General features: G+C 36.8%; 1 protein-coding gene across 1 annotated transcript in view; it reads right to left on the reverse strand.

Moving 5' to 3' along the window:
• LOC120538557 overlaps positions 1-26,576 on the reverse strand; it is a 174,712-nt gene that overhangs the window by 15,521 nt on the left and 132,615 nt on the right. Inside the window, exons 39-48 of the mRNA XM_039767952.1 lie at positions 23,623-23,646; positions 23,329-23,361; positions 22,239-22,262; positions 18,894-18,917; positions 17,784-17,810; positions 14,765-14,788; positions 13,014-13,037; positions 8,086-8,100; positions 5,501-5,524; positions 1,216-1,242 (exon numbers count right to left, since the gene is read on the reverse strand). Coding sequence (XP_039623886.1) covers positions 1,216-1,242; positions 5,501-5,524; positions 8,086-8,100; positions 13,014-13,037; positions 14,765-14,788; positions 17,784-17,810; positions 18,894-18,917; positions 22,239-22,262; positions 23,329-23,361; positions 23,623-23,646 — 246 coding nt within the window. The remainder of the gene's footprint in view (positions 1-1,215; positions 1,243-5,500; positions 5,525-8,085; positions 8,101-13,013; positions 13,038-14,764; positions 14,789-17,783; positions 17,811-18,893; positions 18,918-22,238; positions 22,263-23,328; positions 23,362-23,622; positions 23,647-26,576) is intronic.

The following is a 26,576-nucleotide window of genomic DNA, read 5'->3' on the forward strand; positions in this document are numbered from 1 at the left end:
GGATATTGTATTACTTTATTGGCTTTTTCTAACCTCATGTGCCTTTTCTTCATTGTAACCCTAAATAGAGTGGTCTATCTAATGTGAAACAGGTATCTTATGAAGTAGAGTCTCACCCATGATAGATTCAACTTTTTCAATGTCTATTCAGAGTTGTATCTATTTGTATGATCATCTAGGAATTTCTCAAAGAGTAACCTGCACTAAGGCCACCAGGTGTGAATTCTGTTATGGTCTTTTTAAACATTTCAATGGCTACCACCATTGTTACATTTATGTGGGTCATTTTAAACTGGATTTTGCATCCTAAATATTTAAGTGGAGAGATCCTAAGATCTGAAAAGGGATTTAACTATATGGGGGCATAATACCTTATGAAAATATGTTGCTATGAAAACAATATCAAAATAATTTTGCTGCATAAAGTATGTGTTAACTCCATGACTCTCAAAGGACTATATACTGTATAAAACATGAAAGTGGTAGAAATGAAAGAGAAGTTATTGATGTTAAGGCTTGCACTCCACATTTGTTGGCGGTGATATGAATGTGCCACGGGTTAGTGATGAAGGAGTTTGGAATTTGCTCAGTTGGTGACAATGGCTCATCACATGTAGATCTGTGTAGTAATGAAAGTAATGAGATGCAAAGAAGTACTAGGATAGACAGTTGTATGCCTAGGTAAACCTTTGTCAGTAGCTATAATAAGAGGGGCACTCATATTATTTATTTAGATTTTCAGAAAGCTTTTGATAAGGTCTCACATAACATGCTATTCATCCAGATAAAAGTAGTGGGAATTCAGGTTGCATTGTGTAGATGAGAAAAAAATTGGCATAAACAACAGTAACCAATTTTGATAAGACTATAAAAACAAGCTTGCTAGATTTGCAGATGATATTGACTGAATCATTACAGATGGACTTGGACAGCATACAGGCTATACATCCTAAATATAGATCTGAGAAGTGATGAAATGAATGAAAGATTGAAGGTGCTAAACTTTTTAAATTTAAGATGATGGAGATTAACAGATGTCACGGAATGTAAGATTATTAAGGGAATTAGTACAGTGCATCCCTGCTTTTACTTTAAAAGGAGTTGATCAACAAGAACTTGGTCTGAAACCTGTGAAGGACAACTTTTGTAACAAAAAACCTAAACTTAAAGATTTTACACGTAAGCAATGTATAGTTTAATAACACTCAAACTTACCTTCTGTCATTTCAGTAACCTCCTCATCTGTGGGCAAACCAAATGAGTATAATAAATACAGGGATGATCAAACCAGTGTGTTTCTTTGTGCCAGTCCCAAGCCCAGATAAATGGGTAGGGTTATGTCAGGAAGGGCATCCGGCATAAAATCTTGCCAAATCAATATGCGGACAACAATACAAATTTCCATACCGGATCGGTTGAGCCCTGGGTTAACAATGACCAACAGGGTGCTGGTGGAAATTGGGCTACTGTTGGCTGAAGAAGGAGAAGAAGAGGGGGGAGATATGTCCGGAGGCAGGAGGAGAGGAGGAAAGTAAAGAGAGTGAAACAGAGGGTAGGTACTTTGAATGTTGGCAGTATGACTGGCAAGGGGAGAGAGTTAGCAGATATGATGGAGAGAAGGAAGGTTGATATATTGTACGTGCAAGAGACTAAATGGAAGGGGAGTAATTCCAGGTGGATTCAAATTGTTCTATCATGGTGTGGATGGGAGGAGAAATGGGGTAGGGGTTATTCTGAAGGAACAGTATGTCAAGAGTGTTTTGGAGGTGAAAAGAGTGTCAGACAGAGTAATGAATATGAAGCTGGAAATTGGAGGTGTGATGATGAATGTTGTTAGTGCATATGCACCGCAAGTTGGGTGTGCAATGGATGAGAAAGAAAATTTTTGGAGTGAGTTGGATGAAGTGATGAACAGTTTACCCAAGGGACAGAAAGTGGTGATTGGAGCAGATTTCAATGGGCATGTTGGTGAAGGGAACAGAGGTAGGGAATCCATTCCCTGGAATGAAACTGCTGTAATTCCCAGGAAACCGGGAACGGCCAAGCTCACATATATAGCGTGTAAAAGTGTAAAAATCGATCAAGAAATAACAAATATAGTTGAAAACTGAAGACTTCATTGACATCTGTCAGACAACATCTTTGAACAGCAACCTGAAATTGCAAAGCGTCAGTCTGTTGCATCTGCATTATCTGTGCCAAGAAACTTGCCATCACAGAATGATGATAAGAAACTGGATGCATCAGTAAAAGCTGAAATAGTGGTGTTTCAGAGCAACGACAAGCGCAAGCGTTGTTTAGAAGTGTATCTGTATCTGATGACTGTGCTGCCTACTTCAGTGGAGGCTTAGGGTGCTTTCTCAGTGGCTGGCGGACTCTGAAAAAAGTTTTTCGGCTTGCGAACTACTTTTAAAATGACCAGGTCGAAATGATCTACCTACAATAAAAATGATTAAAAAAAATTATATATATATATAAACTGCTCAAAAAAATTAAAGGAACACTTTGAAAACACATCGGATCTCAATGGGAAAAAGAAATCCTCCTGGATATCTATACTGATATAGACTGGGTAATGTGTTAGGAACGAAAGGATGCCACATCGTTTGATGGAAATGAAAATGATCAACCTACAGAGCCCTGAATTCAAAGACGCCCCAAAAATCAGAGTGAAAACATTATGTGGCAGGCTAGTCCATTTTGCCAAAATTTAATTGCAGCAACTCAAAATTGTACGCAGCACTTTGTATGGCCCCTGTGTTCTTGTATACATGCCTGACAACATCGGTGCATGCTTCTAATGAGATGACAGATGGTGTTGTGGGGGATCTCCTCCCAGATCTGGACCAGGGCATCACTGAGCTCCTGGACAGTCTGAGGTGCAACCTGGTGGCATTTGATGGACCAAAACATAATGTCCCAGAGGTGTTCTATTGGATTTAGGTCAGGAAAGTGTGGTGGCTAGTCAATGGTATCAATTCCTTCATCCTCCAGGAACTGCCTGCATACTCTCACCACATGAGGCCAGGAACTGTCGTGCACCAGGAGCCACTGTACCAGCATAGGGTCTGACAATGGGTCCAAGGATTTCATCCTGATACCTAATGGCAGCCAAGGTGCCTTTGTCAAGCCTGTAGCGGTCTGTGTGACCCTCCATGGATATGCCTCCCCAGACAATCATTAACCCACCACCAAACTGCTCATGCTGAATGATGTTACAGGCAGCATAATGTTCTCCATGGCTTCTCCAGACCCTTTCACTTCTGTCACGTGCTCAGGGTGAACCTGCTCTCATCTGTAAAAAGCACAGGGCACCAGTGGTGCATCTGCCAATTCTGGTATTCTATAGCAAATACCAATCGAGCTGCATGCTGCTGGGCAGTGAGCTCAGGGCCCATTAAAGGACATGGGGCCCTTGGGTCACCCTCATGAAGTCTTTCTGGTTGTTTGGTCAGAGACATTCACACCAGTGGCCTGCTGGAGGTCATTTTGTAGGACTCTGGCAGTGCTCATCCTGTTCCTCCTTGCCCAAAGGAGCAGATACTGGTCCTGCTGATGGGTTATGGACCTTCTATGGCCCTCTCCAGCTCTCCTAGAGTAACTGCTTGTCTCCTAGATTCTCCTCCATGCCCTTTTGACTGTGCAGGGAGACACAGCAAACCTTCTGGCAATGACACATATTGATGTGCCATCCTGGAGAAGTTGGACTACCTGTGCAACCTCTGTAGGGTCCAGGTATCGCCTCATGCTACCAGTAGTGACACTGACTGTAGCCAAATGTAAAACTAGTGAAGAAACAGTCAGAAAAGATCAGGAGGGAAAAATGTCAGTGGCCTCCACCTGTTAAACCATTCCTGTTTTGGGGGTCATCTCATTGTTGCCCCTCTAGTGCATCTGTTGTTAATTTCATTAACACCACAGCAGCTGAAACTGATTAACAACCCCCTCTGCTACTTAACTGACCAGATTAATATCCCATAAGTTTCATTGACTTTATGCTATACTCTGATTAAAAAGTCTTCCTTTAATTCTTTTGAGCAGTATATATACTGAGTATACTTAATACATAAAATAAATGTTGTACCTTGCATAACTGAATAAACTTTATGGCACAATAACAATTCAATACATTTATGGTCACAACAGTATTTGGATTTAATAATCTTCATGTGGGAAAAGGCTGACTGGCATAAATAAGTAGAGCCGAATAATGCAGTCAAGGAGTTTTTGAATTCAGCCAAGTGAAAAATGATGGCTGTCCGATTAACTGCGATTTTAGTTCCCTCTCTTTTCTCTTTCTTAGATTGCTTTTCGTTTCGTAGTTTTTATGAACAGTTCGAAAGTGCCTTTCCACATTTTCCTTCTTTGGAATAGCAACGATAGATTGACAGATCAGACAAACGCACTTCGATTGTGACATTGTGAGAAAAAAAATCCTCTTCTAATTCCACATCCAGCCCCATACTCTCCCCAAACATTTCTTTTTTAAATCCCTTCTTTAGTCGATATAAATTGGAAGGCTAACTAGATCACAGCCGGAGTTTTGCAATAGCTCGCATGTTTGATCATGCGTGCGGGATGACCAGTGTCTTAGAAGAAAGGAAATCTCAGACTGACCGCCCTGAATGTCAATCAAGTGGCAAATGCCATCGGGAGTATAAATGACAGACTAACATTAAAAAATTTTTAGTTTTTTTTAATGCAACGCGATATACCTGCACTACCTTTGCGATCTACTGGTCGATCGCGATCGACGCATTGGGCACCCTTGAACTAGATACATGTACTTATATGACAGCATGAACTGCTTGTAAATAAGGTTTGTCTTTTATCGGTGTCAACATACTTTGTACTTTGTGACAGACAGGTATCAGAAAGAGTGAAATTACTGAAATTAAACTGAAATTACTTTCTCGCAACTTTAGCTTGTCTCTTTTTAAAATTCAATACACATAATACTGCTGTGAAGATGATAAACAATATGGAATTGATTTCCAGAAAGATGTTATCTACGAAAATCAAACTCCTTTAGTCAATCTACCTGTATCATTGAGTCTGGGAAACTATATTTAAACATGGTATAGTCTCTCTATTTTCCCCAAGCAAAACACTTAAAATGTCTACCTTACACCTCAGTACAATTGTAACTGGGTTTATAACATAATAAACAAAAAAAAAACAGATGGCTAACTTACTGGTGAAAGATATATTTTGCTTCTTTTAAATTCCACCTTAACCTATATTCATTAAACATTTTCCATTTTGTTATGGATTCACTTCCTTATAGATTTCATTTTTCCTTTCCTTTGCCTGTCATATTTTTAAGGAATAGCAGTTAGATCAATTAATTCCAACTTTAACCCTTATCAGCCACTCCTGATTCACCCAAGAATTTAACCCAGACAATTCAGTTTACACAATTAAGGCAAGAGGGATTGGATTTTAAAACCAGAATCTCCGACATTATGGGGAGTAGTAGAAAAGCTGCAGTTATGCTTACCTTCTGCTTCTTGATTACTTTCATCTGTGTACAGAAAAAAAGAAATTTGATTAATTTTAAATTTTGAACTCAATTCTGAATCATATCATTGTGTTGATATACAGTAATAATGCAATTGTTTAGTGTTCAGAAATGAGCTACAATGATGTGTACATAAAATAAAGGGGCATGAGTCAGTATGAAAATGAGTGTGAAATAATATCAATTAAATGAGTTTTAAAAGCAAAAGCAAACACTTCAGTGCTTAGGATAGTTACAGAACAGGGTTTGCTTTTTCCTGCCAAAATTAATGCCCTCAATTTCCATCCATCCATTTTCCAACCCGTTGAATCCGAACTCAGGGTCACGGTGGTCTGCTGGAGCCAATCCCAGCCAACTGCCCTCGATTTAATACCTGCAAAACCATTTACTTGAACATTTCTCTTAACTTATCTGATATAAGTTTTTGAACGATGCATCGTTAATGTGGGACAAATTTAAACATGCAGCTGTATACCAACACCATTCATACATTATGATAATATCTATACTTTGCTTTTAGTCTTTTGTTCATTGCCTTACATAGTACATGGAATGTATATCATAACAGTATTTAGAAGAAACATTTGATTTTATGTTGGTAAAGTGTATTGACTATAGCAAGAAAGGAATACATTGCATGATACAAAATGTACATTTTATAGCAAAATATTGTGGTCCCCGGCCAGGGACGCCCAGGAGGACGTGAGGAGGGCCTGTGCCTCCTCCAGACCGTGAGGGGGCGTCCGTCCTGGTTCTGTTGGGAGCCACGGGTTGAGGGCATGGAAGCCCTACCCTGTAGGGGCCCGTGGTCACCGCCAGGCGGCGCCCCGATGCCGGTTCATCCCGTGTGGCCCTCGGCCGGGGATGGAGCCCGGCCGGGACGCCTTAGAGGACCAGAGGAGGGCGTGTGCCTCCTCCAGACTGAGTGGGGGCGTCCGTCCTGGTTATGCAGGGGGCCTCGGGTACAGGGCTTGGAAGCCCAGCCCTGTAGGGACCCGTGGCCACCGCCGGGCGGCGCCCCAGTGCCTGTTTATCCCAGGAGCCCGACACTTCCGCCACACCAGGAAGTGCCGGGGGGAAGACGACCGGGGAGACACAGATGGCTTCCGGGTGCACGGCCGGCACTTCCGCCACACAGGGGTGTGGCCGCTGTTAAGTGCCGAGAAGCAGCTGGAGCCCATCCGGCTTCCCATAAAAGGAGCCGCCTCCCTCCAGTCATTGGTGGAAGTCGGGAGGCAGAAGGACTGAGCTTGTGGAAGGACTGGAGGTGGCCAGGAAGGCACAAGGACTGTGGGCCCTGGACTTGGGGGAATCAGTGCTGGAGGCACTGGGGTCCGTGAGTGCACGTGACTTTATATTGTGTAAATAGTGTAAATAAACAGTGTGTGGTGCAAAATATGTCGTTCGTCTGTCTGTGCCGGGGCCAGCGTTCACAATATATAAAACTTCATTGGCTACAGGTTTATTGATAAGTTTGCATTCCTACCAAAACAGTTTAGTTTTATCATTTAATTTTTTCATTTGGACTGAAAAGTATTTTTTCTTCTGCCATCCTTAGTTAGGTATATACAGTACTTCATATCTATTTATTATGCCATATTTAAAAAAGCAAATCAGTCATCTGAGTGACCCAATCAGTACTCACACAAATGTTCAAATTAATTTTCTGATAATGCTGGCTAGTCCTATTGATCATTCATATTATAAAATTGCTAGATCAGTAACTATATGTTTCAGCAGTAGAATATTTGTTTGATAGAATGGTTATTCAGGAAAAAACTTGTGAAAGAATAAGCTCTGGAGAGTGTTTCCATTCTCTTATTTTTACACGATTCAAAGTTATTTTCCTTGTGTATTCTGGTGGATATAAACAATAATAGTTTTTCATGAATTAAGGTAGGGGCCGAAATATTCAGTTTAAAAGAGTCGTAAGGTAAACTTTAGGTGCCATTGATGGGTAAGGATTTGGAGATAAAAATAGGCAGGGTATGATTAATATTATGAAGAAACTGGATTGGCATCATAATTCAAATATACAGTGTCACATAAGGTTTACAAAGAGTGAAGATTCATTTTAAATACAAATTCTTTTCTATTGTGAGGTGAAGTTGGCTGTACTTTAGGGAAGGATATTGGTATATTATTTCCATAGAATAAATCTGGTTGTGAGTTAACTGATATTTAAGATTTTATAAATTAATTTATTCAGGATGCAATACATTTTTTAACATTTATTTTTATAACTGGACAATGGACAGGTCAAGTAACTCTGTAAATCAGATAGTGAGGTTCTGAACTGGTATAGTTAGTGTTTAAAGTCCAATGTCTTAGCAATAAGCAACAAGCTGAGGCAAGCAGTCTTTATCGAATCCATTACAGTCCAAGGTTTTTTTATTTAGCGGGAAATGTAACATCACCTGTGGGCCAAACACCACACAAAGCCCCCATATTTGAATGTTGAATTTGGGTTGTCAGACTGCTGTTTTCATGGTTATAATATAATATTTAGTATCCTTTCACATGTATTATATATCAAATTGAACATATAATGTAGAGCACCTCACCTTCAGCAGCTTCATCTGTGGACACAAAGAATGGGAGTTAACAAAAATATTACCATGTTTCAAAGATTTACATAAGAACATATTGAAAAGTCAAGCAAAATGACACCCTTTATTGTCTAACTAAAAAGATTACAATATGCAAGCTTTCGAGGCAACTCAGGCCACTGCATTCATAATGGCTAACATGGTACAATACCCTAATACTACATAAGAACATCTAAAATTTTTGTCCATCAAGCTTGCTGTGTTAGCTCATAAGTCACTTGCCACAATAACTAATTCAGACATTTTTAAAGCTGTTAGGGGCTCCTCTTCAAAAATGTGACCTTGTAGAACGCCTCAAAGTTTTGAATCTTCGTGTGATGAAGTGGCAGCTCGATCTGTCATCAATATGTCCGTCTTTCAACTGACCTCATATCTGAAACTTTTCTGTCTCATGTTACTGTTTTTTTAGAATTTATAATGGTATCAGTTAGTGATGTTTTGGCAGTAAGGGCCACTGTGACACAACCCCAGCATGTGGTGTAAAATAAGTAACGTGTTTAAAGGGTGCTTCGAGCATCCTTCCAGCTGAATTGACTAGCTCTATTAGCTCTAGCTCTGATTGGCCCTGCCGTGTCCTAGTGGTGTCCTGGGTGTGTGTCCACTTCTTCAACCCGAACTTTCCAGTTTATCAGTGAAAGTTTTTAAATCACATATTGGCTTTTCAGGCTTGAGCATATTCTAGTAAGGCGGTTCAGTTGTTATATTACAACCAGAATTTTTACTGGCTTGCATTTGTCATCTGTTTTTATATTTTTGTTAAATGTAAACTATTAATTTTTCATGTCTTTGTTATTTCTTTTGTTTTCATTTGTGATTATGTAATTATTCTTATATTCCTTGCTCTTTATTGTCACCCTGACAGAACTTGCTGCTGGATCTCCCTGCTCGCTATAAAGTGCCGAGATCCAGTAGTGGTTTATTGAGTTTGATTTGGTGTTCTGTTTGAGAATTGCATTTGCTGTTCATTATCTTCAGGTTTATGGATGCTTGCTTCTCCTTTGAAATTACTGTTACTGGATCAGATATTGGGATCTGTTTGCTGTGTATTGCCTGTTTAGACAAATTCTTTTGGCTTGTATTGCTCTTTTGAGCAAATTTCCTTTATTTTCTTTGTTAATAAATCTTTCTTCTTCAGATACTTGTCATTTTACCAGGCAGAGTTTGACAGTTTTTCTGTACATTGTGAGACCTTCCTTGCATTTTGAACTTTTTAGGCCAGCTTCCCATTTTTGGGGCCTGTTTCAGCTGTAGCAAGCAGGTAGTAGTTTGGACCAGGCTGATTTACGGTGAGCCCTCTTGTGGAAAGGTCAGTGAAGGTCCCGAAATTGCTTAAAGGGTCTTTAGGAGGCTTCACACCCCCTTTTACAATGTATGCGACTCCAGATCACAACCACAGTGCAAGCCAGTGGAAAGGTACAAATAATCCACTACTATTTACTCTCTTAAAGGTAGGCACACTAAATTTGGATAAAAACAAAAAAAAAGGAAAGAAGACTGATAAGCACAAGATATTATGATAATCACGATAGAGCTAAGAAGGACCACCTAAAAGCCACCAAAATAGCTTCTCATAATATAATAGCAGGGCTTCATACATAAGTCATCAGTCCCTGCTGCGTCGAGCTGGGAGGAACTTCACAATAGTTTATATTTAAAAAAAAAAATTATCAGCATGCTGGTAATATATAGTTGCTGGCAAATATCTGAAAAAATGTAAATAATTGGAAAATTCACTTTTATATCAAAAAGAAAATGTCAGGTACCAAATGAAGATGGTGAAACAGGCTTATATGGTGTGAAATACAGTATGTATAATTAGTTCTAAGAAAGTTAAAACTGTATTTTATTTTGCACATAAACTTCAAATTCAGTCAAGTTTAAGTAAATTGCTACCCCTCAAGTTATTAGTTCACATTCAGTGTTAACTTCTAAAGGCCAACCATAGATCTTTTTAACTTATACAAAGCTTTTGTTGGTGTCACTTTAATGTGTCAATGCCAAGGGTTTAATTATAAAGAGTCATATTGACTAAGCAAGTATTTTTTACTTTAATAAACATTATTTTTAATTTGGCAGTTGTTTTAAAAAATAACATAGTATTGTTTTATGATACAAATGCAGCAATACATTGAATATTCAGTGGCTATAAACAGTATTCTCTCTCTTTTTCATTGTTTTTTGGCATTATCTATAACTAGCAGAACTGTATGAAATTTCCTGTATGCATTTAAAAATATAAATGATCTATGACTAGGTCGACTTTTTCCAATCACCTTGTCTGCTCTAAGGGATCCTTTTAAAACCAGAACATTGTTATCCTTATCTACCACGCTGTCTTTGGGGCTCAACTGACTTTATCTAGTGAGTATTTTTGTTGCTTGTCATTACAAAACCTGGTAAATTAAAATTACGAAAACAGATATAGGTGAGGTTTAAATTAAACTGTAGGAGAAAGTGTTACAGTGTAAAATAAGAACCAATGTGACTACAATGGGGGGCTGAGTTCTTTAGTTTTAGTTTAAAGATGGAAATTAAAGAGTGTCATCCTAATAAAAGTGTGAACCAGGTCAAAACTTTACTGAACTTTACATGTCTATCTTAATGGCCTACTTTTAAACCTGGTCAAACTACTTACCATAATACATGCTGACTTAAAATTATATTTACTATTGTTAAGATTTATTATCCCTGTAAGACACTGCTTTCTTTAATATTGCTGTAGAATTAAAATGAAAATACAATATGAATTTTGTCTTATCCAACTACTACTATCAAAAAATAAATAAATGAAAAAATTAGATTACTATTATACTATAATTTTATTATTTAATTTTTGTATGCTTCTTGTAAACGGTTTTGTTAATTTCCTTTAGTGCAAGCTAATGTTTTAGAGGTTAGGAAATATAGTTACATTTATTTTTAGATATGAAGTGTTTTTTATGAAAGATTTTTAAGGCCAAAATGAAATTCAATCCAATGTGTCAACTGCATTACAATGCGATGCGTATGCATGTGATGCATTTAATTTTGGGAATATTTTATCATGTCATAATTAAAAAATCCAATTTAAACTTTTAATTCATGTCCTTAGATTATGTGTCATAGCTAAAATCGAAGCAAAATCGAATTGTGTTTTCCTTAACAGCTGCCCAGGGTGTATTGCAATTCGATTCAAGACCATGCATTAATAATGCCAAATTAAATGTAATCAAAGGACCAATTAGCATCAACAGTTGAGGTAAGAGACATTTCTGTGTTTTGGCAGTAAGCATAAGTTTCATTAATGTGGAGTGATTAACTGAAAAGTATACTCTTATTTTAATTCAATAAATAATGTGTAATGCTTCTTCTTCTTACTGACCAATATATCAAGAAGTTCAGCAATAACTGGTGCTGTCATCCTGTTCTACAGGTTTTTACAAACCATATTTAGGGGAATAATGGTGTACGGATACCCTAGTTGATGATCTACATAATCGTATGCTGCAGTTCTTTGGGATATCCGCTCTTGAAATCGTTCTGAGGATGTTACTTTAGCAGTTGGAAATTCTTTTCCTGTTGCTGCTTTTATTACACTGACTCTTCCCAGCAATCATTTAACATTGAAGAGAATGAAACCATCATTTATATTGCCAGTTTCCACCTACTCACTAAGATGGTGGATCCCTTGCCTTATCAACTCACCATTCCCCATCGTTAGCACTTGGTGAACGCACTCATTATTGGAACACCTCTTCTCCTAACAGATGACTCCCTTTGCCTCCCACCTTTTGATGTTGATTGGTTATTTGATTACATTCATTTTGGCATGATTGATGCGTTGTCTTGAATTGCAATGCAATGCACTCGGAGCCGCTGCTAAGCGAAATGCAATATATTTGTTTTGCTTTTAGTTATGACACGCAATCAAGGCACATGAATTAAAATGCAATATGCTTTTGTATTGCATTTAAAACTGACACAAAAATTGTGTGCCGTAGTGGAAAGGAACCAATCATTTTGTTGATATGTTTTTAATTATGAAGCGATAAAATGGTGTGAAAAATTAAATGCACCACGTGCATATGAATTGCATTGCAAAGTAGTTACCACATTTGACTAATTTTAGCATAAATAATCTTCCATAGTTTTTCACTATTTTAAAGATGAATTGCATTTCTTGCAGCACCATTTTGTTTTTGCTATGGGTGCCACCATTTTGCAGTCTTTGCTGTTTTGGTTCCTAGGCTGTGGCTAAGGTCAACAGGAAGTTTGCAAAGCATGACATCACATAGGTATAAAGGCTGGCACTGGCCACTTCCTGTTTTGTCCAAGTTTGTGGATATTTTGACTGCTCTGCATTTGTAGCCTTTCTTTTTTTTCTGGATAATGACTTTCACTTCTGTTTCTGACATTCATTTTTGAATTTCCCTTTTTGACAAAATGAAAGATTGGATTGATTAATTTGATTCAAATCCATGCTTTCTTTTGACTATGTTTGATTTCCGGGATCTTCCATTAATCTTCTGCACACTCAGAACATTTTCAAAATCCTTACTAAAAACACATATTTTAGTATCAAGAGTCTTCATTTGAATTATAAACATTTGGCATTTTATTAACAAACTGACTTAATAGTGGGTAATCATTCTTTTACAAGCAAATAAGAATATAAAAATATTCTTGCAAGAGAAAAAAATTAAATACAACTGACATATTATATTCAAAGTTGATTCTATATGTATCAAATATTAAGCCTTATATTACAAATTGCCACCCCTTAAGATATACAGTATGCACACATGTACTTTTTATATATATAAATTTAATATATACACACTTGCATACACATATGTACAGTATAATGTTAAAACATAAAAGATTGCAATGAAAGCCATCCTTACCTTGTTCTGTTTCAGCTGCCTCATCTGTGCTCAATAAAAGCATAGTGTGTAATTAATAAAGAGGCATGTATTATAATAAACTTGTCAGACACAATGTGGTAAATAAATTTGTTACAGATTTTCATATTTACCTTTGAAGCTGTCAGAATTAGTGTTTGTATTAGTTTTACATAAATTACTATATAATTTATGATTCAAGGTAAGACTTGTGGCCCTTTTGTATCTTCATGGATTTTTGTCTGGGGTTTCTGTTTTTTTCCACATTTTGGTAACTCTAAATTAGCCTAATGTGTGGGAGAATATCTTGGTACGTATGTGTATATGTTACGGCCAAAATCTGAAATTAGCAAAAGTGGGACGTGTCTGGTAAAATCGGGAAATGGCCAATGTCGCTGTAAATTGACCAGCCAATGTCTGATCTTTTCCTTGATTTCGGGATTCGACCAGCCAGTTTGCGAAATAGCACGGGGTGATCGGCCAAAGTCGGAAGAAAAAAGGCATGTGCAGTGATTTGTTGTGCACTTTGTAGTGCATTTGTATCGAGTGTAGCCATGGCAGCTCTTGTTTAGAAAGTGGACGCCACTTGGTTGTTTCACAATAATTAAGATTAGGTATGTAAGAAGGTTTCATATTTCTGTTATCATTTTAGCCCTAAAATAGTGACTTAACACGAGGAACATATTTTACTGACCTTAAGGTTAGTGTTTGGGCGAGGGGAAGGTCGTCTCAAGCCTTGAGCAGTTTCTTGTGCAGAATGGAAAACTCACTTCTGAATCTGCATCTGAAATTTTTAAGCATCTTCGCCCCTTGTGAGGACAGTCTTATATCAGCGCATCGAATTTTGGCCAGGGAGTTCTCGTCACTTCATGAAATGGCTGGCCAAAGTAGCATATGCACTGGTCATTTCTAGTAATTCGGACTTTGGCCACACCTCATGGCCAATTCGTAAACTGGCAGAACTTTGGGTTTTGGCCGTAACATATATACAGTATATATAAATGCTAATGTCTGTCTATCTGTCATGAAATTACTCATGAAATACTGGGAGTAGAACCATGATCTTGGTCTTGATCAAAAGTTAATGATATGATAAGTTCTCCATCCTCCCCCAAGAAATAACTGCACAATAACTCCACTAGCTTTTATTATCTGATCATCATTAACTGTGTTTAATCCATCCATGTTACCATATTAGCAAAAATTACATAACCATTGCTTTTCTCCCTACTAATTATTTTGAAAACCTTATGTTCCAATCTTATGGTTGCCTGAAACTCTGGTACCTTTTTGAACACAGGTTATCAGTAGTCATGACCGGATAGACTAGTGCAATAAGGACAGAAAACAAGTAAGGTTTTCTCTCACACACCTACATTCATGGGCTCTGTGCTACCTCACTGTTTTTAAAAGTCTTGCACCACCATTGACCCTTAACATGCTTTACCACAAAATGTCTAAGCTCTTTAGATGTGGCAGTTAGTGGATGTTTTGATATACTGTAGTGTTCTTATTCACTGCCATTTTGGTTTCCCATTGTTTAGGCATGACGTGCAACTTTCCTTAACTTATTGTAGGAATGACTGGGGAAACACAGGAATACAGCAATTCAAGGCGATAATGAACAGAAATTCTAACAAAGGAAATGATAATTTTGATAATGCTGAATATTTGCAGAGTTGCAGTCAATTTACTTACAAAGAATTCACTGCAAATTCCTACTCTAAGAAAAGGAAAATATAAATATGTCTCACCCTCTTCCATCTCATCTGCTTTCTCTGTAAACACAAAGGAGAATTTATAGCAGAGCCATTAAATTATTTTTTAATTAACAGTATATTAAAAATATACAGTAAAAAATGAATTTAGGTAACATTTAGAAATTCATAGCTATTCAAATCCATATGTTTATTATTGTATGACACTCAAAAAGTAGCCTGCAAATTATGGAGTACAGCTGATATCCTTTGTGACACATCTATCTGTTGTGATAATTGATTCTTTCCATGTGATCCATAATGGCTACGACTATCTCTAGGGTGCAAATAAAAGGCTCATTTGGTTTTGGTGCATTTCTTACAGAACCAGTCGTATGCCACTTTTTAACTAAATGCTAAATTTTGCATTTTACAGGAGCACTCACAGCAGGATATTGTTTGATGAATCTGTCATGTAACAACTTGAAGTGGCCTGCAAATCCACAATTGAAATGCAATATTCCAATGAATATGATAAGTAAATATCTTCTCTCCAGCAAAGATAACAGAACTACAGTAGCAAGACAAAACAAAATGCATATGGAGTCTTCCTTCAAGTTTCACCTGTCAATGTTTGCTGCTGATAAAACCAGGGTAGGGAGCCTTACCACACACCATCTGGCTTCTTGTTTAAAAAGGTAAAATGCTCAAAAATAGTTGACTGATGTTACACATTGTACTGAAATGATGCAGACAAGCATCATTATAAAATATGATTAAACTGTCATGAGAGAGGACTCTCAACCCAATGCTGATGAATGTACTTTTTAAATATTCTAAAAAATGTCATAGTAAAGAACACATGTTATGGACACTATGGCACTGCCCATTACTGCATGAGAGGAGCTGCTAGCTTACTTGTAGTTCTTTGTTTACAGAGAGAAATTTCACAACATTTACTGCACTTTAATAGTGTAAGTTAGCAGAAACTAAACCAAGAATTAATAGGGACAGTTAAAATGATAGAAACAAAACATGATATGGAAAATTGTGGTGCAGTGGTTCGTCCTTCCACTGCATAAATAGAGGGATCTGCTTAATTACTCTCTGTGTTTTTTACATATTGTCCTACCTTGTACAGGCTTTGCCATCCATTTGTGACATGGTTGTCACCTTCCCAAGGTAGCATATCTTTGCTGCCAAGCCAGAAGAATTTTCATTGGCATCTTAGCAATTCTCCACAACTTCTCACTTAGGTACCAATTAAATATCTATGTGGGTTGTACCAAAGCTAATGAGAATCAAGAAATTAACAAGATATGCCTAGCTCTATTTAAAAATATAATTTTGTATGTTCATGGTTTAATGTGAGAAAAAGACTGACAAAAACATGTAATTTTAGCAATGTGTGTTGATTTGTTCTCTGGTAAAATCCCCATTTCAGCATTCGCATAGAAACTTGTTAGGAGCTAGCATTGTCAGAGGATAGGTAAAGCACTTTAAATACAGGAACTGCAGATATTGCAGATCAGTCACATATTGGGGGCAAAAAAAGAAAAAAAAACTGACAAGCTTAAAATAAATACTAGTCAATTGGGAAAGAGCAATGGAAACTGGTGCAGAACGTAATGGGGTTGAATAGGATCTTCATATACCTAAATGGTCGAAAAACATTGATTGGACTTGGGATTTTGGAAACAGTTAAAGAAAGGCACACAAATTTTATTGAAAAGTATTGATTTCTCTTTGCCATATTTATTGAATAGTTAAATTACTATACTTATTCCTTTTGGAGTGACCCTAGTGATTCTAGAGTTCCATCTGTAGTTGTACAGCATACTATCCCCACAAGCCACTGCCTGTTCGAACTGGCATATAAAAGTACTCTCCAATTACAGTGTGGGCTTCCCTCTTTCTCTTTTTCGTCCTTTGGTCCTCCCCTGACACACTCTGGCATCAGTTCTCCCTCAGGCTATCCCTATTTGTATACATAAATAAGCTAAGATATTCAACTTGAGGACCAGGCCTGAGGAAGCACTGTCATTTATTGTTAAATTCAATGGCAGTATGGCCTTATGCATAACACTGTGAATGTATTAAATGAAAATTTTTTGCTAAATTCTTCCCAGTTGCTGTTTTTGCAGGTTATTTTAATCTCTCAACTAAATTTTTAAACCAGTTTAGTCAAAGTTTTAGAATTCATGAATAAGGCCTTTGAAATAATCATTTATGAAATATTGGGAGAGATAGTCCCTATTATATTTTGAGCCCTCATATATATGGGCTGCGAGCATTATTCCCAAACAGCATTTTAGGAGATTTTCTGGCTGTGCCTGCCTAGCATAATTTTGTTCTTTATTTCACCTTATACAATTTCACATATTAGGAATTTCTTAGTTTTCACATACCCCTTGGGGTCAGAGCGCAGAGTCAGCCATCGTACAGCGCCCCTGGAGCAATTGCAGGTTAAGGGTCTTGCTCAAGGGCCCAGCAGAGTAGGATCTCTTTTGGCAGTGACGGGGATTCGAACTGGCAACCTTTGGGATACCAGCACAGATCCTCAGCCTCAGAGCCACCACTAATAGATGATACTGTGACCTCAATCTGTGCTGATCTGTCAAGTTACAAGGTAGTAACTCTCATGAATTTCAGTGTGGCATTGGTATGCATCTACCTTTTGTATCGTTTTAATTTTTTTCTTTAGCAACAGGATGCCACCATTTACTGGGAATTCAGCTTGTCGTTAATTGTCATTATTGGGATATAATCAAGGAAGGAAAACTACAAAGATTCGTGTATATTAATAAGGAAATAACAAAACACAAATATTTCTAAATGTCTTATGGAAATTTCACACAACTGTTCTTTAATAAACAATGTATAAGTAGAGAGTTAAAAGACCAGTTAATTAAACAATGAAATCGATTTGAATGAATTAAATTGACTCTGAAACAAAAACCTGCTGTCACATAAGTACCCCCTGTAAATGGGACTGGAAAGCACTGTTCTAAGAGATATGCTGAAAAATATGCTCTTCACTTTTGAAAAATAAACTTGCAGTAAAGGCAAGTCTTACCTTCTGTCTCCTCTTCTATGTCTTCTTCTGTGGGGAAAAAAAGTTTTGTCATTAATTTTGCTTTAGTATAGCACGTTTCATGAGGAACACCATCCTAATCAATTTTTGTCTATATTATATCACTATATAACTAAAAAAATAATTTAAGAAAAGGCTAGTTAAGTAACCTGTCTAGCATCACAGAGTAGCATTTCATATATATAACTGCTGCCCCAGTTAGAAATAATTCAATTGAAACCTGTCACCAATACAGCGTGTAGGACAATATGAAGCCATCAAAGGTATGATACTGTAGGTGTCCTGTTCTAACCCGAGCCTATGCTTGGTCACATGTGTTGGCTTTGTCTTGGAAGTCAAATTATATCAAAGAAAGAAATTGTTTCTACAATATAGACATTAGCAAATAAAATATGTCAGATAAAAGAGTTTAGGGAGCACTTTACAGGCTTTTTCAATATTAATTTCGGGAAAGATTTGAGTTTGACACAACCATGACTTTTGTTCTATCTGTTTTCCCAAAATTGAGGAAAAGAAACAGCTGGATGACCACTGAGGTCACTTTCGATGACCTGAAAACCCTGCTTCATCCAGTCCAACTGATATTTAAATGACACCGCCACCAGTCAGTGTTTATTACCAGACCCTTCTCACAGGGGGGCAGCATGGTGGCACGTAAGGAGACTTGGGTTCGCTCCTGGGTCCTCCCTGCGTGGAGTTTGCATGTTCTCCCCGTGTCTGTATGGGTTTCCTCCCACAGTCCAAAGACATACAGGTTAGGTGCATTGGCAATCGTAAATTGTCCCTAGTGTGTGCTTGGTGTGTGTGTGTCCTGCGGTGGGCTGGTGCCCTGCCCTAGATTTGTTCCTGCCTTGTGCCCTGTGCTGGCTGGGATTGGCTCCAGCAGACCCCCCTTGACCATTCTCACAGGGACCCGGAGCTTCATACCTCTAGTAACCTTCCTTGACTTTATTTAAATAATTAGTAAAATGTTCAGTTCTAATTTAAACAGGGAATCTGTACCTCAACCCTCCTTATTTTGTTTTTGTTTCATTAATAAAATATTTTTTTTGTCATTGTTAAAGAGTAAAAAACAAACTCGGTTATTCTTACCATGTGGCGCTTCTCCAGACTGCCCTGAAAAAGGGAAAAATGTTAATCTGATTTAATTGGTTTCTAAAATCCAATTCTTAACTTAAAATATGTGAACTTGTCTCCCCCCATTTTATCAAGACTCCTTGTTTAGTGAGTTTCTCCGATTGAATTACTGTAGTTCCTTAATTAAGTGCTTGGTTTACAAAACGTTTCACAAACACAGGACATCCTCTCTTAAAGTGCATTGCTGGTTGAGCTCACAACCAATTCAGAAGCAAGCTGCCTAATATCTACCTTAAGAGAAGTGCCATAAAAGAAACTAAATTGTCCTCCATTTCTTCTTCCACTCTACTTTATTTTTCCTTTTGTGTCATTAAACATAACTTTTCAATTTTCACACACTCAGTTTCTGCTTCTGCCTTTAATGTAGCCATCACAAACATCTTTAGCATAGTTCCTAAATAACATAGACTCATCAGCTATAAGTATTCTCCATTACTATTCGAGCCATTGCATCCCATATAACTCTTGTTTGCTATGCTTCTCAGTCCATCACTGCACTTTGTTCTGTTACTTCTTTTTTTTTAAAATCTTTGCTCTTCACCCCATAACTGGTATCTCATAATAGTCATCCAGCAGTGATGCATATAGTGACATATACCTTATCAGAACACAACATACCACCTTACCTCAGTTATAAACTGTAAATTATCAACAATCTCACCCCATTGTATTACTAATTTACTCTTTTACTCATGGGATGCCTTTCTTTTGAATTAAAACTAAATCTAATTCTAAATAGAGTTTTCAATCTGTATACTGTATATAATGCAGAGTTGACTGACTAACTGACTGACTTATACACTCATCAACAAAAACACTATTTACCTTTTAGTTAAAAAGCTGAAATTTATTAGGATTGTAGTAGGTATCTACTAACAAAGGACATTATTTGAAATTTGGTGATCTTACAGAAAAAAAGAAAATTAGCTGATGCAATTTTTTCATATGTCATTACATTTTTTATGTGTCGATATTTATTAATATTATGTTAACTTATATTCCCTGTGTTCTGTTGCAAGGGGGCTTTTTGCAAATGAAGGACACAGCAGAAGCAATTGACAGCAGTACTAGCAAAAAGGTTAGACAGATGACTGAAGAAGACATGGTAACCAGGTAAGGAAGAACAAGACTTAATTGCATTTGCCATATACAGTGAACTGTAAAATAGAAAAGAGAAAGTTCATCGAAGCTCAATAGTGAGAAAGCTTTATAAAGCTCAAGTCACAGATACAGTTGTATCAATGAACTTTGAAGGGGGCCCTGCTCTGCCCTGCAAAATCATTTAAATTTACATGCGCTCTGGCTTTGTTGACTGGGGAAACTTTTCAGGAAAGTTTATGACAAAATCAAAAAATTGGTTATTAAGACTGCTCACAGTACAAGAGAGCCAATTTAAATGATAACCAAAATGCATCTAGGAATACCATTAGTCAACATCAAAAAAAAAGTGCTTGTTAACCAATGAGCTTTGCATCTTCCTTAAGCTTCCCAAAACTTTCTTTGTCTGTTCACAAAGTGATCATGTCTCTTTTTTCCTGTCCAGGACTCCGCCCCTCTTCAGTCATTCATTCACTCTATTGATTACTAGTGCTATTTATGTGACCAGTCAACCACTTCTTCTGTGTCCTTCATTTGCATACAGAACACTCTCAGTGCAGTGCCGAAAATGTAAGATAGCATAATATTATAAATATCAGCAAATAAAAAATGTATCGATAAAAACAAAACTCATGCCGACTAATTTATTTTTTCTATACCTTCACCAAAATTCAATTCATCAATGTATTTTGAGATTTTGGAGTATTTACTTTTCCTGTTGATATACTGAAATGTCCTTTCCTAGTGGATACCTACTGCTTCACTGAACTTTCCCATTTCACAGTTCACTGTACATGGCAAACAAAATTATGTCTGGTTTTTCCTGTCCAGGATACCATGTCTTCTTCAGTTGTCCATTCACCCTATTGGCTAGTGCTGATATCAATTATTTCTGCCTCATCAATCATTTGCATAAAGTTCCATGGTGGCATCACACAGAGTATGTAATTTAAAATAATATTAATAAATATCAACAAATTAAACCATTTACAGACAAATAAAAAATTGTGTTAGCTAATTTTGTTTTTTCAATAATATCAACAAATTTCAATCAAATCAGTCAAAACATTTTTGAGATTTTGGGGTATTTAGTTGTTCTGTTGTTGGTGGGGGTTACCCTAAATTTTTATATATAAAAATGTCCTTTCCTAGCAGATACTTACCACACTAGATGTACCATCCTGACAAATTTCAGCTTTTTAAGTAAACGAGAAAAAGTGTTTTTGTTCATGAGTAAATGAACGAATCAGTCAGTCAACTCTGCATTTTATATATTATATATTATTCAATCTTTTTTAACAAAGGGAAAACATTGCTTGTGCAAAGATATTTTAAATGTCACTTAGAGTCAAAGACCATGGAGACACAGTCTACCTCCTTGGGGTTTACAAGTTGTTCATGCATTTGCATTCCACCCAAAAGATGGCAGCAGTGAAAGTTTTACTAAGGGTTGGTGCATCCTCGTTCTCTTCAGCCTGGCTTTTTACATTTTTCCATAGACTATGATTAGAACAAAATTTGTTCATATTTAAAACTGTCTAGAATTAATCACTAATCATATGATGGGTTTTGAAAGCCAACCACCATAAGCTGAGTCTGGAGGAAAGTTGGGTGTGGGATCACTGGTAGGGACAAAAATTTTAGAAAACAAAAGTCAAGAAATTGCTTGAACAAGTACATGGATTACCAAATTTGTTTTTCTTTGTTGTTGGTGTTCACCTTGTGAATATTTTTATTCTGTGTACTTATGGTTGTATAGTATGCTACCATTTAAAAATGCAAAATTTTGGAATATAAAGAGATTGTTGTAGTAAGAGAATAAAAATAATTATAAGGGAGTCATATATAATGTATCAAGATGTTATAATTTGCTCAGGGATTGAAGGAATTATCTAAGATGCCAACTGGTTGATAACAGGGCTCAGCCATAGACAGACTATGATAAAGATACATTTAAATTTGGTGTTTATTTCCTATTTAAAACTTTATGTTAACATTAATTTTATATTTATATTTGCAAGAAGAAGTAGATACTGCACTGGCAATGGACCTTACACAAGGAAACATCGACAATACATGGCAAAGGTCAAATTTTATCTGGAGGAATGCATTATAACATTATGCCCATAAAACATGAATATTATCTAAAAATATATGTAATACTTTAAAGTTTTTATAATCTTAAGGAAAATCTACTTTTACCTTCCATCCCTTCAGAAACTTCCCCTGCAGATAAAATCAAAGATGTTAAATAGTAAAGTATAAATGGCAATTATTTTATTTGTATTAATCTGTTAAGGGTATTGCACAACCAGACAATAGAACAACATCCTTTTAAGATATGACATGAATACACAACTAAAAATCAATGTGTTTTCTATTCACCAAACCTACAGGCATACAGCATTTATGAGATCTGACAATTAAGAGGTACAGAAATTCAGAGCAAAAACTTTATGAAGAATATGCCCGCCAGTATATTGCAATAGTCTACTTGTGATCAAATTGTAAAGATCTGACTCCTGAAAATCTCAATGCATATTATATTCAAGTCAAAGCAAATGTCATCAATATTTCTAGTCTCCTCCTTAAGACCTAAACTGTTGATCTTCAAGTGCCCCCTGTATTCTCATACAATGCAGCTGACTCAGTGACTTTTTTTTTACCCAGAAGTCAGAAAACTAATCTGAAAATTACAATTACAATATAAGTAAAGTGTCACTCTTCCACCTAAAAAGTAATTACAGGCATGCACCTTGCCTCCCATAAAATAGAAATCAATGTTGTAATGCTATTATTTACCTGTACATTATTTAACTACACTGTACATTATCTTCCCATTATATTAGTACTGGAGCCATCGTAATGACACTCACTTCTACTTACTTGAAAGGTCCTGTGATACTGCGTCCACTGCCTCATCATTTTTTTAATCTGCTCATTCCTACACAGTGACTTGAGGGGTGCCAGAGTTTTACTTTAAAGTACAGAGCAAAGGTCAAAAACCAAAAACCTGACTTATGCTGAACCAATTTAGAGTGCCCAGTCAAGCTCTTAGGGATGTGAGAAGAAACTAATACAACAGAAGGAATTCCACCCAGGGACAGTTTTCAAGCTCAGTACCTCAGAACTGTAACAACAGTAAGTACTGTGACGCCATGATGCTCAGCATCATATATTTAAAATATATTAATACTCTTATTCTATCAAAGTCTGCAATATAACAAGCTATAATAGAAGCCTTCAATATTCCTGCCAGTAATGTCCAGTTGTTCAATGTTCATATACTCACCAGAATGTCCACTTCCCCTTGCCTTATGCTTTTCTACAAAAAATGTAATACAAGTACAGAATGAATAGTGTGTACTCAAAGTAAAACTAAGCACAGATAATGCAGTGGAACCCACTGAATAGAAACATGTTTGTACTGCAGCAGTGCATTTTTGCATTTGCTTCTGTAAAAACCAGCAAGTTAGAAATGATTTGATTTAACTTATAGTTCCTCACAATCCAAAAACCTTGTGGCATTTAAAAAAAGGTTTTTGTGCCATTTTAGTCAGAAAGAATGAAAGTAAGAGTCACTTACTCATCTTCTTATGTGACGATTCTTCTACAAATAGGAAACAAAAGAAGAATGACCACATTAGATGCTAGGTTTATATTTTATCTCAAACATAATCCTCCAAACTTAAAAGCAGGATTAAAGCAGGGTTATTATTTATTCTAGTAATTTACAAATAATGCTTGAGATGCTTTAAAAATAATACTTTCAGACCGAAGTGCAAGCATTTCAGCCAAGTCACAGCATAAGCAAAGCTTTTTAAAATCGAAACTTCCCTACTGCAAAAAGAAGTTGCCAAAATGGATTATAATTTTAACTGCAACAAAAGTCAAAACCAAAAGATCAAGAAGCAGGCATCAAAACCAAAATGCTAGTCCCACTAGTTCTCAAAAGGTGTCTTTTTCCTCAAGTCAATCTAACTTTATATTCTGATGTCATTGACCACTACTCACTGATAGAAGTGGAGAGTCAATCTATAGTGTATGACACCAATTCAAAAATATAATCCCAGGTCTGGGTGTAAATTTTCTGACCCGTCATTTGCGCGATAGACATATGCGCGCCGACAAAATAGCGCCGATTAAAACGCGCTGACAAACTCGCCCCGAAAAAATCGCGAAAGTTTCATTAAATATAAATTACTAGTTTAAAGCATATATAATAATGTTTATTTTAGAAGTCAATATTATGAGACGCAGCATGCCATCAGCACGGCATGCAGATAGTCCTTAAGATCACGCCCTGCATATGTAGGAAAAATTGCAGCAAGGGCGTCCCACTCTCTTGGTCTCTCTCGCAATTTTGTCGGCGCGCATTTGTCGAAAACCAGTTAGCGGGTTTGTCGGCGCACATTTGTTGGTCGCGGTTTTGTCGGGGCGCATATGTCTATCGCGCATTTGTCGGGGAACCGGAAATTTTAACTAACAAATGTGGAGTCAATGGGGACTATGCAAAGGGAATTAGGAAGGATACCTTCTCCTATCAGCTCTTTTGGTTTGAAATTCTACTCCCACTTTCAAGTACAGCTGTGCTACACTCTGGCTGACAGGAGTAATTTGGTCTTCTTCTGTATATGTTTCTTTATGGAACAACAACACACTGGCATGGGTAAGCTGAAAACAGATCTCTGACTAGTAACTTTCATTGAAATTTTAACTTTTTTGACAAAACACACTTGCGTTATTCGTGCTAAGCGTCTGCTTTAAGATTTCATCTGGAGCTAAGCTATGTGGACATTTGGCTGTTCCCCAATTTGCATACAAAATAATATACAAGATAATGAGTGGTTATAGAAAATCAAAGTGGTGAAAAGTTAATTAAGCATATATAAATGAGTCTGTAAATATATTTTGAAATAATAATAAACTGATATGTCAATAAATTATTGTTACTTTCTTGGAAAGTAATTAACTTTTTTAAGACAAAATTTTCCTATTGTTTTGGAGGACATTCAGTGTTAGGTAATCACAGACGATGAGTAATCAGCAATTAGGGCTGTGAAGTAAAGTTTTTGGAATTTGAAATATTCTTCTTTTTCCTTGATGTTATTATTTTTTTATTTCAATTCACTGCATGTCAATATTATTGTCTTGTTTTGAATCACTTTAACTTTTATTGCATTACTAGCAAAATACCCGCGCTTCGCAGCGGAGAAGTAGTGTGTTAAAGAAGCAATGAAAAGAAAAGGAAACATTTTGAAAATAACGTAACCTGATTGTCAATGTAATTGTTTTGTCACTGTTGTGAGTGATGAGTGTTGTTGTCATATATATATATATTTACACACACACACATAAACATATATATATATATATATACATATCTATACATATACACATATATACATACATATATATCTACATATATACACACACATATATACACACATATACATACATACACACACATATATACACACAAATACATATATATATATATACATATATATATACACACACATATATAAACATATATATACATATACATACATATCTACATATATACACACACTGCTATTTCGTATCAGTGCAATACGCTGTTTGTTAAAACGGTTGACTCCCGCTCTTACGTGCAATAACAAATCAAATCATTCAGTTGTCTTTGCTCATATGTCATTTTAGAGCTGGACGTCTGGCATCTTTTTTTGGCCACAGGTTCGTTTCTGTTTGCTGTGAGGTTCTGTGTTGTGGAGATTCTCAGGATGGATTGCAGGTGCTCATCAGTGAGGCGACTCCTGTGTGCTGTTTTGTTAGTCTTTATCACTGAGAAGAGCTTCTCACACAGATATGTGCTACCAAACATGCACAAGGTTCGAGCCGCATGTAGACGGACTTTTTTTGTTCATCAAAGTCACCAAAGCGCCATGCAAACTCAGTGCGCAGTGCGCTCAGTTTATCAGCAAAGTGCGATTTGGGAACACCGTAGTGACGACTTGGTTTAACAGTACTTGGCAACAGGGAAAGTGGGGCAAGGTGAACTGGTGCATTTGTGTCTCCCATAAAAGCAGCTTCACTTGAAATCACTTTGTGATTGTGCACGGGTTAAAACGTCCGCTGAAGTGTCAGATTCTTATTTAATTATGCTGTTTTCTGTATCTTCTGAATTGCATTCAGGTTACCCTGATGCAAGGCAGCTGAAGCGCTGCATTATGGGATCTGTAGTTTATTGTGTTACCAGCGCTTCATATACCCGGCTTTAATAACAATAATACAGTATATAAAATGATCTCGGGCGGATATAATTACACGCGGGCGGATGTGGCCCGCGCCCTTGAGTTTGACACATATGGACTAAATAGAACTTGAAAAGATATGTTTTTCAAATGTGATCGCAATTCAGATAGAGTTGACGCGACTACAGCCTGCATGCCTCAATGAGTCATCCTCCCTCGCTCTTACTTTTTTACCGTTCATCTAATGAATACACTGAGTATGGCTTTACCAAAACAATCATTGATGGCGAATAAAGTATCCATTATT

This window comes from Polypterus senegalus, chromosome 11 (assembly GCF_016835505.1).
Source record: "Polypterus senegalus isolate Bchr_013 chromosome 11, ASM1683550v1, whole genome shotgun sequence".
Classification (NCBI taxonomy): Eukaryota; Metazoa; Chordata; class Cladistia; order Polypteriformes; family Polypteridae; genus Polypterus; species Polypterus senegalus.